The following is a 20,009-nucleotide window of genomic DNA, read 5'->3' on the forward strand; positions in this document are numbered from 1 at the left end:
ATTAAGTCCCTCTCTCTGCTATATAATAATTTTCTTCTTTTTACTGGATTATTCTTATGAACACACAAATATGATCTAGTATTACTCATCTTTACAAATTCTTCCTTGACCTTAAACTCATCTTTCATTAGATAGGATCCCATTTTTTTTTTTGCTTCAATATCACACCAATATTTCTTCATCTAGTGGCTTTCATTTTCTCTCTCTAGTTATCCTAAGCCTAAACAATTTCCTTAAGTGCAACTGTGAGGGACACCAATAATTACTAACATGACCAAATTCCATTATCTTAATATTCTTAGTAAAATTTGATAAAGCTAATTATTCTCTTCTTCCTTAAATATATTTTTTATTTTAGCTTCCATTACACATTCTCCTGGTTTTCCTCCTTCCTCCATTTTCATTTAATGGCTCTGTTTCTTCACTAGTCTAATAGATGGGAGTACCCCAGAGCTTGTTCTAGGATTGCCTTCTCTCTTCATTGTTTTCTCACTTAGTCTCATGGATTTAAATGTCAACTAGATGGTGCTAAATTTCAAATTTATATCTTCTTTCTAATACTCTCATCTGGATACGCGACTATCTCTCTGATATTTTATGTTGAAGTCTAAATGAGACATTTAATCTAAACATACATTCAATCCACACATCTCCATGCTCCCGTATCACTCCACACAAACACCTTATAGAATTAAATTTTTCAAATTCTTACTCCTCTGAAGATTACCATCATACATAACAAATGGTTAATTTTTTTCTCAGTTCCATCTTACAATCCACACTATTCTAGCAACACAAATATTCTATTCTTAAACTTATAATCAGAATTCACAACTTTGTGAATGAAAGATACCCTATATCCACTAAGATCTGGATGACACTTGGATCCAATGGCTAGACTGAAGTAATAATATCTACAGTAGAGGGAACTAAGATTTTTGTGTATTTGTGATGGCTAATTTTCTGAATCAACCTGACTGGTAAAAGATATCCAAATAGTTGCTAAGCATTATTTCTGGATGTATCTATGAGGGTGTTTCCAGAAAAGATTAGCATTTGAATCAGAAGAATGAGTTAAACAAGACTTGTCCTAAGCAATGTGGGCATGCATTATCCAACCTACTGAAAGTGCAGACCCAAAGAAAAAAGGAAGAGGAAGGGTGAATTCTATTTTTTCCATTGGGCCGGGACATCTATCTTCTACTCTAGGACAGTAAGAACTGGTTCTCAGGGCTTCCAATTCCAGGACATTCATCAGCCCTCTCATTACTCCCCACTTCATTCTCAGGCTTTCAGACTCATGAAGTACACCTGCATTTTCCTGGGTCTTCAGCTTACAGATAGTACTTTTTGTGGGGGTAAGGGGGAGTTACTGGGGATTTAACCCAGGAGCAATTTGTCACTAAGCTTCATCCACAGCCCTTTGCTTAGGGTCTTTCTAAATTGCTGAGGCTGGCCTTGAACTTGTGATTTTTCTGTTTCAGTCTCCTGAGCCCCTGAAATTACAGGCATGAGCCACTGTGCCTTGCCAGACACCACTTATGAGGGACTTCTGGGCTTCCATAACCCCATAAACTCATTCTCACAATAATCTCTTCTCTAAATGCCTCTCATGCATTCCCCCCTCCTTCCTATGGGTTCTGTTTCTCTGAAGAACAGTCTAATAAAGCTAGAAAATGTGTATTGCAGTATCTAAGAGAAACTGGGTGTGGTGGTGCATGCCTGTAATCCCAGCAATTCCAGGGGCTGAGGCAGGAGGAATTAAAAGTTTGAGGCTTAGGAAGACACCGTCTCAAAATAAAATAAGGGCTGGGGGTTCAATTCCAGAAAAAGAAAAGGAAGGAAGGAAGACTAACATTCAAATACTTAAGTTGTTTTAGGCCACACCCATTTTAAACATAAAATTCAGCTTTGTCAGGAAAACAGACTTTTAAAATACCATATCTTGCAGCAGATATTACATGAATATGGTACACATTTTAAAAAGTATAAGAAAACATGTATGAAACTAAAGTAAATCTATACTTGTTCCTCAACCATCTATAGAGGCAGAGGTAGTCACTATTATCAGTTTCTTTTCTGTCTTTTCGAACTCTAGTCCTCAGAAACTGCTACAGACAGTCTGGACAAAAAAATGTATATTATTATAGTAAAATCTAATTTGTGCTTTCATTAAATATTAGTATTATAGAACATGACATACTTAGGAATTTTGAATGATATTTAAGCTATATTTCTAATTTCAAAACTTTATTATAAAGCAGATACTAGACGAGGATAAACAGCCTTCTATTTAAATCTGATCATATAATAATACTTCAGTGTGGAAATTTAACAGAAGTGAGCCCATGGTAAGAGGTAATTAGGAACGAACAGGTTAGGTGTGTCAGATTACAGCCGTATAAGCAGATGGGTTGTATGGAATTTCCATTATGGATTACCAGCGTAAGGTGAGAGAATCTAGATATTTTACTAATTCCCTGTTTACATAAGCAACTTTTATTGACTTTACTGGGGCTAGAGGATTCACTTTCACGTTCACTTGCTCACTCACATGGCTGGCTGGCAAATTGGCAGTGGTTTGGACCCCAAGTTGGTCTCTCCACAGGGTAATTTAAGTATTCTCATGACAATGTACTAGCTGGTTCCAGAGTGAGCAATATATAGAGACCAAGGCAGAAGCTACTATGTCTTTTATGATCTATCCTTATAAGTAGTATTCTATTACTGTCCTGTAATACCTTACTGGTCACCCACATAGGCTCTATTCAACATAGGCGAGAACTAGGAAAGCCATGAAAAACCAGAACTCCCCCATTTAAGTAAGGATTAAAGCAGCATTCTTGTTTTTAGTGTCCTGGTAATCTCAAGGTGAGTTTGTACAAAAAGGTCTATGGCTTTTACAATGCTATACAACCTTTTTATTATTTATGCCCTACTTAGGAAAATGCTTGTTTGATTATCAAGCTTTTTGCAGTAATTTTTAAAACTATATTTACTCTCTGATGAGAAAACATATTATGTAAAGACACTAATACTAGCTTTCTCTTTGATGGGGGCAGGGTATAGTATTGGGGATTTAACCCAGGGGTGCTCTACCACTGAGCAACATCCCCAATCCTTTTTATTTTTTATTTTGAGATGAGATCTCACTAAGTTGCCCAGACTGGACTCAAACTTGAGGTCAATCCCCAGTGCTGGGAACTGAACCCATGCCTGTTAGTAAGTGCTCTACCTCTGAGCTGTATCTTTAGCTTATTACATTTTTTAGCCTACCAAATAAGACGCTATCCTGATATTTTATTAATACCTACTATTAAATTTAAGGCCAAGAAGCAAGTTAAGTGTTACAACTCTAGTAACAACCAAGATGACATGACAAGAAACAAACTGGCTTTGGTAACATAAAAGTAGAATATGGTTTTCTAAATTTTGTGTACAGGTGAGTTTTAGAAAAGTTACCTGATAGAAGCTCCCTGTATCACTTCAGAAAATATATTTTAAAAATACATTGTTAAAACAGTTTGTTTTCATTCTGTAAACATAAAAACTAAATCACAAGACGGTTAAATGATTTGTCCTAATTTAGTTAAAGACAGAGCCAAACACTTGAATCCAGTTTTCTTTTTCTATTGAACCATGGTCAACAATTCTTTTTCCCCCCCTTCAGATGTTTCTTTCTATTGAATTGACTATTACCACTTCTAAAGTTCTGAAGTAGCCAACAGACCATAAAAAGACATTACTTTAGGCTCCTGCTTGAAACCAACAGCTTCAACAAACTTCTGGCCTTGATTCAGGGCCAATCAACTAATTCCTACATACAAATCTGAATATATTTACCATTAACAGAAAGATATCAACCATGATAGCAGTGATTGGTCCTTAATTTCAATAAAAATAGTCTACTCTGGACAAATAACAAATGAGTATAAATGTATTAAGTATGAAAAAATTTGCATGCCTTAATTAAAGTAAATGATGATTATGGATAACATAAATAATGAACCAGAAGCCACAACTACTAGGTTTACATAGGGCCTTCAACAACTTCATTAAAAACAGATTAAAAAGCCAAGTAAAAGATTTTAATCTGCAACTCAGTAAAACTGAAATAAATTTTAAAAAACCAAAAAACTATTATAGTCGGGCACACCTATAATCCCAGTGATTCAGGAAGCTGAGACAGAAGGATAACAGTAATTTAGTGAGGCCTTAAACAACTTACTGAGACAAATAAAAATAAAAAAGGGCTAGAGATGTAGCTCAGTAGTAAAGCACCCCTGTGTTAAATCCCTGGTACAAATAAAACATACACACACACACACACACACACACAAACATTACACACAACAATCTACTTTACCAGGCATATATAAGTAATATATATCAAACATAGATGAAAGGGACCCTTTTGCCATCTAGCTATTCTTATCAATTCCTTACATTTAACATTTTGTCAAGAGAATTTTCATGGTTTAAGTCTAGTTCTTAAGGTCTTAAGAATAATAATATTTAATTAACAGGCTGTCACCTGAATTGAGATGTAAATTTTCTGTCAAAGATCTAATTCTATGCTAAGTCAAGAATCTCATCAGTCCAATATAAACTAATAGGAAATCAAAACACATAATAACTTATCATCAAATATTATTAAGTTGTGGGAAATTTTTTTTAACAATATGTAATTCCAGAAAGTACGACAGTGAAGGAATAACTGAATTTTGAAGCTACCATGATATGTTATATTGATAAACACACCTGATTTTTCTACCATATCACTTGGTTTTTGAGTAAGTATTACATTTCTGTGAAAATTCCTACTAGTTTCAACTGAGACCCAACTTAATAGCTGGTTAGAATTCATGTGTTCTCGGTGAATATTCAACCAAATTAGTACAATAATTAAAATAAATTTGTAGATTTTGTCCATAGTGACACTTTTCCAACCTGTAAGTTTACTTATGGCTGACACATCTTCAAGTGCTGTTGATATATAAAATGATGTATGTTAGAGAAGGCAAAGGAAAAACTCTTGTGTTAAAACTAAGAAACTCTTGAAGAAGTGCTATTGAAATACTTTAAATTATATCAGTCTCTGAAATTAAACTATGGCAAAGACAAGATAAAAGAATGACTTAGAAAACATGGGTAGAATGCCATAAACCTAATTAAAGATACCAATATCAAGATCTAATAAACACCAAAGAACACAATAGGGAAAATGTGTGTTATAGTAGTAAGGCAACAATAACAAAATTTTGGAAACGAGATAATAAGAACATTGGCTAAATATGTAAAATGCTATTATAGCAGCAGCACAGTATCATTCATACACTGTCTGAGGTACTTACTCTAGAATAATTACTGCTTTACAGAGGGTATTATTGAAGTAAAAATCTTCAGAAAATGCATACGGGTTGTGTATCCTAATCTGAAAAATCCCAAATACTCCAAAATTCAAAACTTTTGGAGTGTTGACATGATGTTATAAATGGCAAATTCCACACTTGACCTCATATGACAGCTCACAGTCAAAATGCAGACACACTAAAAATACCACATAGGAGCAGAGGATGTAGTCAGTGGTAAAGTGTGTGCTTAACATATGCAAATCCCAGAGTTTGATCCCTAGCACCATAAAAAGAATTTAAAAAAAACAAATAAGATTACTCAATACATGCATACATATATATTCCAAATTTTAAAAAATTCAAAATCCTAAATACTTTTAGTCTCAAGTATTTTTTAGTAAAGGATACTCAACCCATATGACAGTCTACTCAGGAATAGCACAGACATTAATAAATGCTGAGATTGAAGGCCAAAACAGTTTTACATCTGAATTTAGTCACAGATAGAAAACTTAAAGAAATTAAAATACTAGACTAATGAATTTAACTTAGGAAGTCTAAAATTAATTGTTTGTAATGAATATATGATTAATCAAGGTGCATTAATAAATCTCAGTATATTAATAAATTAATTAATCAGCATTAATAAATCTCAGTATATTGTTATTGATAAATCATCAGCTATACCTAGTAGAATGATACAGCTGAAAAAACCTTAAGGAATTACTAATAAGGGGGAAAGTCTGAATTTTAGTCTACTATAACTTAAGCAAGTTACTCACCTCCCTCGGGTTTCTGATTTCACACTCCTAAGACAAGATGAGTGGGATTGGAAGGCACAAGAGAGATTTTACCAAATCTAGAGTTACTTTTGATTCTAAAATTCTCTCTCCTCCTCATTTCATCCCTCAGTTTTCTAAAGACAAGTGAGCAAATCTAAAACAAAGAGTTATTTCAATCTAACAAAGCAGGGAAGTAAAGAAACTATAATTAACATGAATCATCAACTTAGTGTCTTCTTTTAGCAGAGAAAAAACAAACAAGTAAACAAATTCAGAAGTTCTAGGCTTCCTTATAAGAGGTGTTTTGCATTTTGTTGATGTATCAATTTGAACGCAAAGAGAGATGGTATTTCATACTAATAGCTATGACTTATAACAAGTCAAATCGTTATTAAATTTTCATCACCATCCTCCCACTCAAGAACTGCCCTCAAATGAATGCCCACATTAATGTAAAGACCACTATAGTTTAGTTTGCCTAGAATTTCTAATCTGTATGTTTGACTTCCATTTTTTATCTTTTTTATTTATATATAATAGCAGAATGCATTACAATTCTTATTACATATATAGAGCACAATTTTTCATATCTCTGGTTGTATACATAGTATATTCACACCAGTTCGTGTCTTCATACATGTATCTTGGATAATAATGATCATCACATTCAACCATCATTAATTACTCCATACCTCCTCACTTCCCCTCTAACCCTTTTGCCCTATCTAGAGTCCGTCTATTCCTCCCATGCTCCTTCTCCCTATTCCACTATGAATCAGCCTCCTTATATCAAAGAAAACATTTGGCATTTGTTTTTTTTTAGGAGTGGCTAACTTCACTTAGCATTATTTTCTCTAACTCCATCCATTTACCTGCAAATGCTATGATTTTATTCTTTTTTATTGCTGAGTAATATTCCATTGTGTATATATGCCACATTTTTTTTTATCCATTCATCTATTGAAGGGCATTGAGGTTGGTTCCACAATTTACCTATTGTGAATTGTGCTGCTATAAACATTGATGTGGCTGTGTCCCTGTAGTATGCTGTTTTTAATTGACTTCCATTTTTAATGGATTTAACGCTGAATTAAAATTTAAATTACATATGTAATATTTTAATAGTTCGTTATTTAATTAAGCCTATGGCATTCTACCCATCTCTTTCTTGTCATTCTTTTCATTTCTTCTGATATCATTTTTAGTGTTTCAATAGCATTCAATTTACATTAATGTAAAGACTACTATAGCTTAGTTTGCCTAGAATTTCTAATATATATATTTGACATCCATATTTAATGGATTTAATTCTAAATTTAAATTACACAGGTAATATTTTAAAGATATATTGATAAGAGTAAAAAAATCATATTTTGTCCCTGAAATGTGAAAGAATACAAAATAAAAATCAGGACATCCACATAGCACAAAAAGAATGCTAATCTTAATTATGAAAAATAAACTCCAGGGGCTGGGGATGTGGCTCAAGCGGTAGCACGCTCGCTTGGCATGCGTACGGCCCGGGTTCAATCCTCAGCACCACATACAAACAAAGATGTTGTGTCTGCCGAAAACTAAAAAATAAATATTAAAAAATAAAAAATAAAATAAACTCCAACTTCCCCAAAAAAATACTACAGGACAAACTTGTTTATAGTTCCTTCTCAGCTCAGTGTATTCTCCCTCTAACCCCACATAATCCTACTCCCAAAATGTTTATATTATGTTCTGTTTGCTTACAAAAAGGACAATTCCTGCCCCAATGTGCTATTCACAATATCAAATATTTTGATTTCTCTAATGAAATAAAATATCTTCTGCCTCTTTCCCTTGGGAGTTTTGCAAATAATAAGAACTAGTCTGATCTAAAAAAAAAAAAAAAGAAAAAAAAAAAAAAGTTAAACCACAGCTTAATTGTTTACCTTTCCCAGGTATTCCTATTTATACAAAATAAAAGGGCATTAACAAAAGGAATACTTCATTTATTCCACTTGTAGAAACAGCATATCAGGCAATTTGGACCTACTATCCCTTCAAAAGCAATTTAAAGATTGATAAGATATCAATCTTCTTAAAAGCAACAAATAACTACTAATGTAGTGAGAAATGACTAACCAGCTCAAATCCATTAGAAGTCAGGAACCCAGAAAGGTGATCTCAGCTTTTGCCTTTTGAGTTTGCAAACAAGCATTTAAACTTTGATGTTTGTTGCCTGCAATACAGAACAGGGAGATGAAGGGTGAAAACACTGTTGGCTGTAGGCTGAGATTCTCAAGGGCTACACTCCTAGAATAAAAAGGAACCAAGAGACTAAACAGTGTTTTCCACTAGTATAATAAAACACATTCGATAATCAACTTACAAAGAGAAAAGTTTTGTTTTGGCTTGCAGTTGTAAAAAGTTTCTAATCCATAATCTAGAGGCTTCATTGCTTTGGATCTCTGGCAAGGTAGCACATAACAGCAGCAATGCATGGCAGAGCAAACTTTCACCTCAGAAACCAGGAAGTAAAGCAAAAAAGGAGAAAACTTGGACCTCAAAATTATTTTCTATGGGACGCTAACAATGCTAACGATCTCCCACCAGGACGCACCTTCTAAAGGTTCTACTACCTCCCAAAGCACAATGCTGGGACTAAGTGCTTAACACATGGATCTCTGAGGAGGCTACCCATATTCTAACCATACAAAAACTATGCAGTTAGGTCAGATTTAAGTTTCTAGGTGGCCCAGGAAAGTTAAGATATGAAATTTGATTAAGATGGTCTTATACCCTCAGGCACTTGACAATAGCAAGTAAATATCTTCTTTAGAGAAACATTAACTTTATCATATATCAGATTAGTTCTACAACAGACAAGTAATCAGATTCACAGAGACTGGGAAACACTGGCATTAAGAAACAGCAAAATAACTATGTTATTATACTCAAGAAGATAAAAGTCAAACTTTCTTTAATTTTTATTTTTTTACTATTGCCTGGACTGAAACTATAAAACTATAATATAGATTAAAAAATTCTAGTACTGTAAAATAAAATAACCTAAATCAAGTACTTACTAGATGAATAAGCAATAGGTAAAACAGGTGAAAAACGAACTTTGAAAATAAAAAAAATTCAAAACAAAGCCTCGAGGAAAAAACAAAGGGAAAAAAATCATAAAAGAGGGTTAAAGACAGATAAGATGGTCTTAACATACTAACTTGGAATCCCAAAAGTATGAGAGAGAAAATGAGGCAAAGGTAATATCTTTTTTCTTTCTTTCTTTATTTATTTTGTAGCATTGGAGATTGAACCCAGGGTTGCTTTACTGAGCTACATTGCCAGATCATTTTATTTTTTATTTTGAGACAGTGTTTTGTCTTGCTAAGTTGCCAAGGCTAGTCTGAAATTTGGAATTCTCCTGCCTCAGCCTCTGCAGTAGCTGGAATTACAGGCATGCACCACTGAGCCCAGGAGGTAAAGGTACTATCTGAAGAAACTATGGCTAAAGAATTTCCAGGACTGATAAGACACCAATTCACACATTCCTGAAGTCCAAAGATTAAATGTGTATGTACAGTATAGTGAAAACAACAGAAAAGAAAGATAAAGTTAAAAATCTTGAAACCAAAATGATAGGTACTTTAAAAGGAGAAATATAATTTAAGTGGAGAAACACAAAGAGCTAATAATAAGGGATAGAATGAAGTAAGCATCAACCTAGAATGTGCTGAAAGAATATAAACTGTTATCCTAGAAATCTATATTTAGAAAAAAAATATCCTTCAAGAATGAGATAATATAGCTGGGCTCAGTGGCACACACCTGTAATCCCAGCTACTTGAAAGGCTGAGGCAGAAGGATTACAAATTCAACCTGAGCATTTTAGGGAGACCTTGTCTTAAAAAAAAAAAAAAGTGTGGGTAGCTCAATGGAAGAGTGTTTGCCAAGCAAGCAGGAGGCAAAAACAAACAAGTAAACAAAATCAAATGAGGTAAAATAGACATTTTCAGGCAGACTAAATAAAATTTTAAATGAAAATGATTCTAAGTGGAAGAGTAAAGGAAATGTTAAATATGGTAATACATGAGTTAACTGACACAGAATACTGATAGTGTAAAAGAATAGTGAGGGAAAAGGAAAATAGGAATGAACTAAAATGCACAACAACAATATTATATGAGTAGTGCTGCAAGTAAACAGAATTCACTTGCATCATCTTGGAAATAAAGTTATTGGTTAATATTAAACTTTATGGGGCTGGGGATGTGGCTCAAGCGGTAACGCGCTTGCCTGGCATGCGGGGGGTGCTGGGTTCAATCCTCAGCACCACATAAAAATAATAAAAAATAAAGATGTTGTGTCTACCGAAAACTGAAAAATAAATATTAAAAAATTCTCTCTCTCTTCTCTCTCTCTCTTTTTTAAAAAATTAGACTTTATAAGAAGTATATTGTGATTTCTAGAGTCACTAGTAAGAGAAGAGGGAAAAAAAGGTCATAACCTCCAAATAATGAGGGGAAAAATCTGAATGATGAAATGGCCAGTTAATCTAAATAACTATATATATATATATATAAAAGGAAAGAATTAGGGAGGGGTGGGGGCATGGGGATAGGAAAGATGGTGGAGTGAGACAGACATCATTACCCTAGGTACATGTTCGATTACATGAATGGTGTGACCCTACTTTGTGTACAACCAGAAGTGAAAAATTGTGCTCCATTTGCGTACAATACCCCAAACAGCATTGTGCTGTCATATATAACTGATTAGAACAAATTAAAAAATTTAAAAAAGAATTAGCAGACATCACAAATGTAAAGTATATAATATGATTTAAATCCAAATATGTCACATAAAAGACATCTAAAACAAAAGAATATAGGAAGTCTGGAGGTAAAAGAATGGAAAAAGACATGCTCATGCAAACAGTAATAAAGAGAAAGCTGGAGTTATATACTAATCCCAAACTAGATTCTAATGCAAAAAGTACTACTTGAATAAAAGAGGAACGCTTCATAATATGAATTCACTGAGAAGACATCATTATTATGCATCTCTATGCAACCACTAGCACAGCCTCAACTGTATAAGTTGACAGAAACTACAAGGGAAAATCAAATCTTAATGAAATATTTTCACATACTCTTCTGTAATTAATAGGAGCAAACAAAAGATCACTAATGATACTTAAGAGCTGAAATACAGGGTTAACAAACATGACTTACTTACTACACACACTAACTACAGAGAAGAAAAGACAATAAATAATTGTCCTTTTGTATCCATGGAGTCTGCATCCCATCAATCAAAAATATATATAAACAACTGTACTGAACATGTACAGAATTATTTCTCTTGTCATTATTCCCTAAACAATTCAGTATAACTATTAACATAAAGATTACATTGTATTATGTATTATAAGTAATCTACAGATAGATTTAATGTATACAGAGGTTGTGCATGTTAAAGGAGAATGTGCCTTAAAGGAGAATGAAATTATGGCATTTGCAAGTAAATGGATGGAGCTAGAGAATATTATGCTAAGCGAAATAAGCCAATCCCAAAGAACCAGAGGCCAAATGTTCTCTCTGATATGTGGATACTAATTCATAATAAGTGGGGAGGGGAAGAATAGAAGTATTTTGAACTGGACAGAGGGTAATGAAGGGAAGGGAGGAGGCATGTGGGTCAGAATGATAGTAGAATGAATCATACATTATTACCCTACGTGCATATATGATTACACGAACTATGTAATTCTACATCATGTACAACAAGACAAATGAGAAGTTATACTCCATTTATGTTTGCTATGTCAAAATGCATTCTTCTGTTGTGTATAAATAATTAGAACAAATTTTTAAAAAATGAGAAACTGGGCTGGGGGTATAGCTCAGTGGTAGACAGACTGCTTAGCACATGTGAAGCACTGGGTTCAATCTCTACTATTGCAAAAAATAAAAATAAAAGAATAAAAGAAGGGGTATCAAATTATAAAAACTTTCCACTAAGAAAACTCCCATTCTAGATGGTTTCTCCGCTGAATTATTAACAAATATTTATAAAGAAATAATTCCAATCATACACAAATTCTTAAAGAACAAAAATGAGTATCATTTCATTTTTTAAGGCTAGCATAATGTTGATTTCAAATCCTGACAAAGACAGTGTAGGCTCTTTCACATGTACATCATTTCATGACTTAGCCCATTACTTCATTCATTCAGATCTCTTAGCTCAAAAGCTTCTCAAAAAGCCCTTTGCTTACCAGCCCATCTAAACTAGCATCCCATTAGGCTTTCTTCTCTGAGCCTATTAATTTCAAAGCTTACATACTACCTGATATTATTTGTGTGTATGTGTGTGTGTGTGGGGGGAGGGGTCCATGTATAATGTTTTTTTGACTATATGCTTCCCACTGAGATTTAAGCTCAAAGAGAGTACAGACTCTGTTTTGTTCACTATTCTTGCCACTCTACCTGCACATAGCAGACTCAAAAAATCTGGGTTTTTTTGTTTGTTTGCTCAGTTAGTTTTATACTATCCAGGGTCTTGCATATACTAGGCAAGCACTCTACCACTGAACTGTAACACCAGCTTCTAAAAATCTTTGTTAAATAAATGACAACTGTGTTTGTTCAGCTTTAGTGACTGAGAAAAACAGACAATCCTCCATATCCATGGGCTCTTGAGTTCAACCAACAGTATATAATAAATATTTGGGGGAAAATGTGTCTAAATTTAACTTGCACAGCCTTATTCCCCCTCTTGTCATTATTCCCTAAACAATATAGTTTACTATTTACATAGCATTTATTGTATTTGGTATATGCTGAGTATCCCTTATCCAAAATGCTTGGGACCAGAAATGTTTGGGATTTTGAATTTTTTAATATTTGCATGTGCACAAGGATGAGACCTAAGTCTAAAAATAAAATAACTTATGTCTTATATACACCTTAAACACAGTCTAAAGGTAATTTTATGCAATATTTTTAGTGCACCTCTTGAGTACAACCTATCACATGAGGTCAGATGTAAATATTCCACTTGCGGTGTCATGTCAGTGCTCAAAAAGTTTTGGATATTGGAGCATTTCAGATTTTAAATGTTTGCATTAGTGATGCCGAACCTGAATTATAAGCAATCTAGAGGTGATTTAAAGTATATGGAAGAATATGATAGGTTATATGCAAATACTATGCCACATTATACAAGAGATTTGAGCATTCACAGTGGACCCTGGAACCAATCTCCTGAGGGTGCCAAGGGATGACTCTAATGGCAAAAACACTCCTAAAATTCAGAAAGGCTTTCAAATGAATTCATACTCTATTAATTATCAGAACATTACATATAGGCTTTGGTGGTAGGGGTACATAATGTACCTAATTCAGGGTTCAACAACAACTGTTGTATTAGGCACAAAATCATTCATAATTCTTTCTATAAATGATTGTACCGTAAGTCAGAGTATTCTACACATTTAGACTTTAAGAACATAAAGATAATTAAGACAAGGTGAATTAATGTATGAGATAAAGAATAATACAGTCTGTTATATATAATAGAGGCATAGAATATAAAATATGGCATAATAGAGGAAAATAGGTGTTTAGAAATGGTTTCAAGAGTGGTGATATTGAACAAATACTTGAAAAATCAAATACAAAAAAATTCTTCATTTTTCTGGGTGTGGTGGCATATACCCATAATCCCAGTTAACTTGGGAGGCTGGGCAAGAAGACAGAAAATGCAAGGCCAGTCTGGGCAACTTTGCAGGACCTATCTCAAAGAAATCAAATAAAAAAGAGCTAGGGATATAGCTCAGGGGTAGAGTACTTTCCTAGAATGCTTGAGAGCATGGGTTTAATTCCCAGGACTTGGGGGGAAAAATATATTTTTCATTTTACTTTGTATGTGAAATAAGGGTGCTGTCTGAAAGTACTACAGTAATTTGCTATCATGAGACAGGGTGGCCTGAGAATAAAACCAAAACAAGGGAAATGACAGAGCAGACCAATTAGAGAAATTGGGCCAAGTCCTTCATTTCACGTGAGCCACTGGATTATATCTTAGCTAAAGTTTAACTATAAGGAAGTAACACTTCCTTTTTTGTTTAAGCCAGTTTGAATTTGGTTTTCTGCAACTAAGAATATAATACAGATGAATCCCAGTGAATTCTTTCAAAAGGCACACTATTTCAGTGTGTAGTGGCATATTTGAAGGGACAATTCAAATATTCAAATTGAAGGGACAATTTTTTGTGGACCATTCCAAATATCACAGGACACTTACTGTGTTTGGCTTCCACTCACTAATTGTCAGTGGACCTGACAGTTACTATGACAACCAAAAATGTTCCCTACATGTCTCTAATTCCTAAAGGGAACCACAAATCTATTTCATAATAGTTGTTACATATCACTGTTTCTCATAGTGGCTTTACTGGGTATGCTTAATGTACTTAACATCGATCTTTAAAGAATCCAGATATTCTAATGTATCATTCAAATTTATTATAATTTTACATATGAATCCATTTTAAACAGTCAATTATGATTATATGAATGTTCGGTCAAAATTCTTTGTTTAGCTTACATCAACTCTTGGGTAAAAGTTTACTATTGCACATCAACTCTTGGGTAAAAGTTTACTATTGCTGTCTGAGAATTCTTATTAAAACTTACTTCTCAATACAATACTATAAAAAGTATGTCACTGATACTGTTACCTTCTCTTCAGTCATTTGCCTTTTTCCTAGACTGAAATGCCACATATTGGTTTTCCTAGCTTCCCTGCAACCAGGTGATAGACATGCCAGGATGGACGTCAGATACAGACTTTCTGTTATAGGTTTTCTTGCCTAATCAAGAGATGAGAGGGCAAATTTCCATTTGTCTTTGTTAGCTGTCTGACAACTATGATGCCTGAGTAGAAAGAGCCATCGGCAACTATGATGGGACAAGTACAAAGGTCAGCACACTATAAGGATAGTCAAATTTAAAGATGGAAAACATCTGGATCCTTGATAACATCACTGTTCAGTTGACTAACCATGGACTCCTTCAACTCTAAACTTCTTTTTATGTGAGACACTGTTTAAATCTTGGTTAACTGAGTATTCTATAACTTGGGGCATAATATAAGACATATGCAAGATCTGACCACTGATTGACAATGGAACAACCACTAAGATGACTGCAAGGTTTTTAAACTAGGTGGCTGAGAGACAGGTGGTTACAAAAGAGAAGTCAGGAAGAAGAGGAATACAAACACACACACATATAAACACAGGAAGTGAGGGTAAGTGTAGGATACAGATAAAACTGATCCAGTTTGGCCGAGTTAGACTTATGGCAGTAATCTTAAGAGATACATGCCAAATAGTAAAAATGGGAAGTAGAGTTACAGAAGCGAAAAACAACCACAGACATAATTTATAATCATAAAGACAAAAAGGATGTGATCACCAAGAAAATACAGTGAAAAGCATACAGATTCTTGAAGACACTTATTACCTTTGTAGGATCCATTCGACCTCTCTGCACTATGCTGTACTCCTTATTTTTAGAAAGGATTCATTCCATTGGCAAGGCCAGTTAGAATTCCGTCCCTCTTAACAAAGATATTGTTACAGGCTTGGCGGCATGATCTCCTGTTTGTTCAGAGTAGAGCTAAGGATTTTGGGGAAAGGTTAGGAGAGAAGCAGCCTCTCTCCCTTTGAAAGTAAATGGAAAAAGCTATAACGTGAACATTGCTGGTGGCCATCTTTTTGAAGCCAATGTGAGCATAAAGCCCAAATGAGAGAACAAAATTGAGAGAGTAGAGGAGACATGGGACTTTAGCTCCAATGACATGATCTCTGAACAAACAACACTTCAAGTCATTTCTATCTGTGTACTTACAATTACATGAGCCAATATATTACTTCTGCTCTTAAATCCTGTTTGCAGCCTAATTGATAGAGGGAACAGCTGTGTTTAGGGGTAAGAACAAAGTCAAGAGAGTGTAGGAAATGTGAAGAAGCTTTCAGAGAAACAGGGAATTAAGAAGTACAATGTAGCCAGGTGCGGTGGTGCATGCCTGTAATACAAGTGGCTTGGGAGGCTGAAGCAGGAGGATCGTGAATTCAAAGCCAGCCTCAGCAACAGTGAGGCCCTAAGCAACTCAGTGACACCCTGTCTTAAATAAAATACAAAACAGGGCTGGGGATATGGCTCAGTGGTCGAGTTCAATCCCCAGTACCCCCCACCAAAAAAAGTACAGTGTAGAAGAACCAAGAAATTAAATCATCTTACTACAATAGAATGTATTTCACAAATGGTCTAAAGAAATCAAAGATAACGGAAGAAAAGCTGTTGGATTTGGTAATTAGAAGGCCACAGGTGACTTTTAAATACACCAATTTCAAGAGTAATGGAAGTCATGATGAAAAGGAAGGATGAATTTATTAAGAACTCCACAATGTACTAAACAATTGAATGGACATTTAACAGGTATTAACTTCTTCCATACTCACTGGGTGAACTTAGGTACTTTATAAAAATAGTTTGAGTAGCAATATGACCACAGCCACAAACTACTAAGTGGTTTTAACAGACTTCAAACACAAGATTAAAAGATTTATCTGGCTCAAAGTCAATCTTCGTCCCACTATATCAGGCTTCTGGAATGAAAAAAATGAGTCGTTAGGGAAAAAAATAAAAATTTAGTGGCACAGCAGATTCAAAATTCAGAATGGTCTGCTAGAGTTGAGAAGTATACAGCACTTGCATCTGGTAGCCCTGGAAAAGGCATAAGCATGTATGTAGTTTAGAGAGGGAGAGATTGAAGGTGGATAAGAAGTGATAACGGCAGTTCTAGAGAGATGGGAAGGGATGATCATGAATACATCTGGAGGGGATTGCTGATGAAAAGAAAAGACATTTCCTCTTCTAAGATATGAATAAACAAGGGGATAATATTAAGAAGAAAACTGGGTAGTAGAAGATGTTTTTTTCTTAATGCAGGAAGAAATCAAGTTATTTGCTATAAATGAGACAAAATGGAACACAACACTAAAGACCCAGTAGAGTTCCCAAGTTGGTATGAAAACTAATCAGTATTCTTTATGTAACTGCTTTTTGGAAACCCTCAGGATTTCAGGGATCAAACTGATAAAGATGATGAGACTTATTCAGGACTGGGGACTAGAAAGGTTAAAATTGCAGAAAGTGAAGAATTCCACGCCATCAATAAAAACTTGGTAAAAACTGATTATCCTGGTTACATAGGGAAGCAAATGGCATCATCAGTAGGCAAACGGATTGGATGAACAAAGAGGTTTCATAAAGAGAATGAAAGGGAAAACAGCTTCTTTAAGAGTGGAATAGTGAGAAGTTTTAATGAAAGTTTGTGGTCAGAGAAGTTTTGACACAGAGCTTCAAATCATTTTTCTAGAAGCAGCCAGCCATTGATTGGAGCACAGCAGTTTCAACTTCCCTATTGTCCTTTCAAATGAAAGAACAAAACTGAGAGACAAGGTCTAAAATGCAGTCTTGGGATGTGGAAAAGTGAAGGTTGCCAATAAACAAATGAACTACAAGAATCAAACAAAAATATTTCATATTAGAAATGGAACAATTCTATCTCTAAAATTAAAATTATAAAAGCCCACACATTTGCAATCTTAAAGGGCATACTATATCTCATATATATGTACATATTATACATATATATATATGTTGGTTTTTTTGGTACCAGGGATTGAACTCAAGGGCACTTAACCACTGAGCCACATTCCCAGCCCTATTTTGTATTTCATTAGAGACAGAGTCTCACTGAGTTGCTTAGTGCTTTGCTTTTGCTAAGTAAGACTGGCTTTGAACTCCTGATCCTCCTGCTTCAGCCTCCCAAGCCACTGGTATTACAGGTATGCACCAGGGTACCCCGCATTATTTATATTTTTAAGCACATGTCTATGTTTTCCGGGCTCAATACCTAATCCAATTACAGGAAAAGATGAAATAATCAGTCACAGCAACTTCATCTACTACCACTTTGATTCTACAGTTTGTACTTATAAACCCTGGCAAGGTACCACATAATTTATCTAGGACAGTTTCTTATATCAATAAATTGCGATGAGCCTTGCCATAGTAATAAAGAAGGGAGAGAAGAGACTGGCACAAACCTAAATTTTACAGAAAATATTAAGCATTATAGGAATTGTCAAGCAGTAGCAACAATTGAGAATACAAGCAATTTGAGAAGTTTTGAGCTTAAAAAAAGTTTTTTTTTTCTATTTTAGTCCCTCTAAATGTAACAAAGGGTCTGTACAAAACAGGATTCTAAAGCTTCAGTGTGCAATCTAAGCCAACAGTGAATAAAAGAATGAATCACATATCTTTTCTCGGGTCGTTATGTGATATCTTACATTTATAAGGTCTTCTTTTTTAAAGGGAACATAACAAGTACCAATTCTTTCATTGGATCTACAAAACCCAGCCTCAAAAGTCCAAAATTTACTACGCCGAAAAAGATTAATTATTTAGATGACCAACCACTTGCCATCACCAGCACTATTTCCCTACTCTGCATGAGTTCTAGGAGTCAGTCTTTCCTAAACCATCCCAGTCTCCGGTAGACTTGATTTCCCTAAGGTGAACAGAATTCGCTTGCTTCTGGAATACAAGCCTTTTTCTTTGTGACTCCAAATGCCGGGCGTTCCAATAATCTTCCTAGATAGAGAACTAAAAACTTTGAAAAGAAGCGATAAGGTCGAAACGAGGAAGATAGCGAAGCGACGGAAACTGGAGGGAGGGCGACCCATCCACCTAACGCAAACCGGGCACAGTTCTCAGGGACGAAGCTTGCTCAGCAGACAGGAAAGGTGAGGAGGGCAGAGGGCATCACAACCGTGGCCCACCGTATGAGAATGAAGAACCTGTGAAGCCAGAGGCCAAGCGGAGGCCTAAAAGGGGGCGCGGGAGGGAAGGGGGTGGGACGTGGAGACAAGAGAGCCGCAGAGCCCGCCGAGCCCCACAGGGTCCGTAGCGCTGCGGGGCACAGTAGAGGGAGCTTTGCCAGGGCGGGAGACGCCAAAGCTCACAGCCTCACTCACCTGCCAGACGTTCGCCCGGCGGCCAGAAGGCTGGGCTCTTCTGCCGGTCACAGTCCCTGCCGCCGCCGGAGCTCCAGGACCGAGAGTCGAGGATGGTACAGAAGCAGGCAAAGCGGCTACGGGACCGGAGCCTAGGGAGACGTACATAGGGGGAGCTGGGGGCCCGGGAAGGCAACTCCGTGCTTCACCTTCCTCACCGGCAGCCAACAGCGCTTCCCGGGAACAGCATCGCGCCAGTCTCAGTCCGCTGCTCCCGGGCCTTCGCCAGAAGCTCCCCCCAAGCAGCAGCGGGGTTTCCGGCGGCCACACTCCGCCCCCTCGCTACTTGGCTTCCGCCATCTTGTTGGAGGCGGGAAGAATGCAATGCGCACGCGCGATGCTGGCGGGCGTCCCGCTGTCCCCGGGCCCAGGAGCCGTAGCGCGCAGCCGCGTGGGCCACTGCGTTCTTTCTGCGACGTCCAGTTTCTCATAGTTAGCTTGTGCTCTTTGGCTGCTGGGGGAGCGGACTCATGAGTTGAAAGACCTGTTCACCTTTCCTGAAGTGTATTGCAACCAAATGAATAGAATATTCTGCGCACACTGCACTCAGTTATTCTGCAGCCATCTACCGACCTCCCACCATATACCAAGCCCTGGCTAGCCCTTGATGATAGATTGGTAAAGCATGGCTCTAGCGTGCCAAAGGAGCACCTATTCTAGTGGAGAAGACTGAGATGAACAAGTTATTGTTTTGTAATTGCCCCCCTAACTCCCTCCCTAGTTCTGTTTCAAAACATA

General features: G+C 36.0%; 1 protein-coding gene and 1 non-coding gene across 6 annotated transcripts in view; both read right to left on the reverse strand.

The window, feature by feature from the left end:
- The window catches only part of Apc (APC regulator of WNT signaling pathway), a 138,765-nt gene extending 119,185 nt beyond the window's left edge, over positions 1-19,580 (reverse strand). For 4 of the 5 annotated variants that reach the window (XM_046460140.2, XM_058584312.1, XM_046460137.2 and 1 more), the window contains exon 1: positions 19,233-19,369. Coding sequence is in view for 1 of the 5 variants with exons in the window: in XM_046460133.2 (XP_046316089.1) it covers positions 19,233-19,379 (147 nt within the window). In the remaining 4 variants the exon portion in view is untranslated. Of the gene's footprint in view, positions 1-19,232 lie in introns of all 5 variants that reach the window. The other variant, XM_046460133.2, reaches the window with a different exon arrangement.
- On the reverse strand, positions 3,669-3,806 carry LOC124103802 (small nucleolar RNA SNORA2/SNORA34 family). Its single transcript, XR_006855283.1, has one exon. It is a non-coding gene; the product is annotated as a small nucleolar RNA SNORA2/SNORA34 family (small nucleolar RNA).
- Positions 19,581-20,009: the final 429 nt, after the last annotated feature.

This window comes from Marmota monax, unplaced genomic scaffold (genome assembly GCF_021218885.2).
Source record: "Marmota monax isolate L192 unplaced genomic scaffold, Marmota_monax_Labrador192_F-V1.1 WCK01_AAM20220418_F8-fsc00006, whole genome shotgun sequence".
In the NCBI taxonomy this organism is placed as follows: Eukaryota; Metazoa; Chordata; class Mammalia; order Rodentia; family Sciuridae; genus Marmota; species Marmota monax.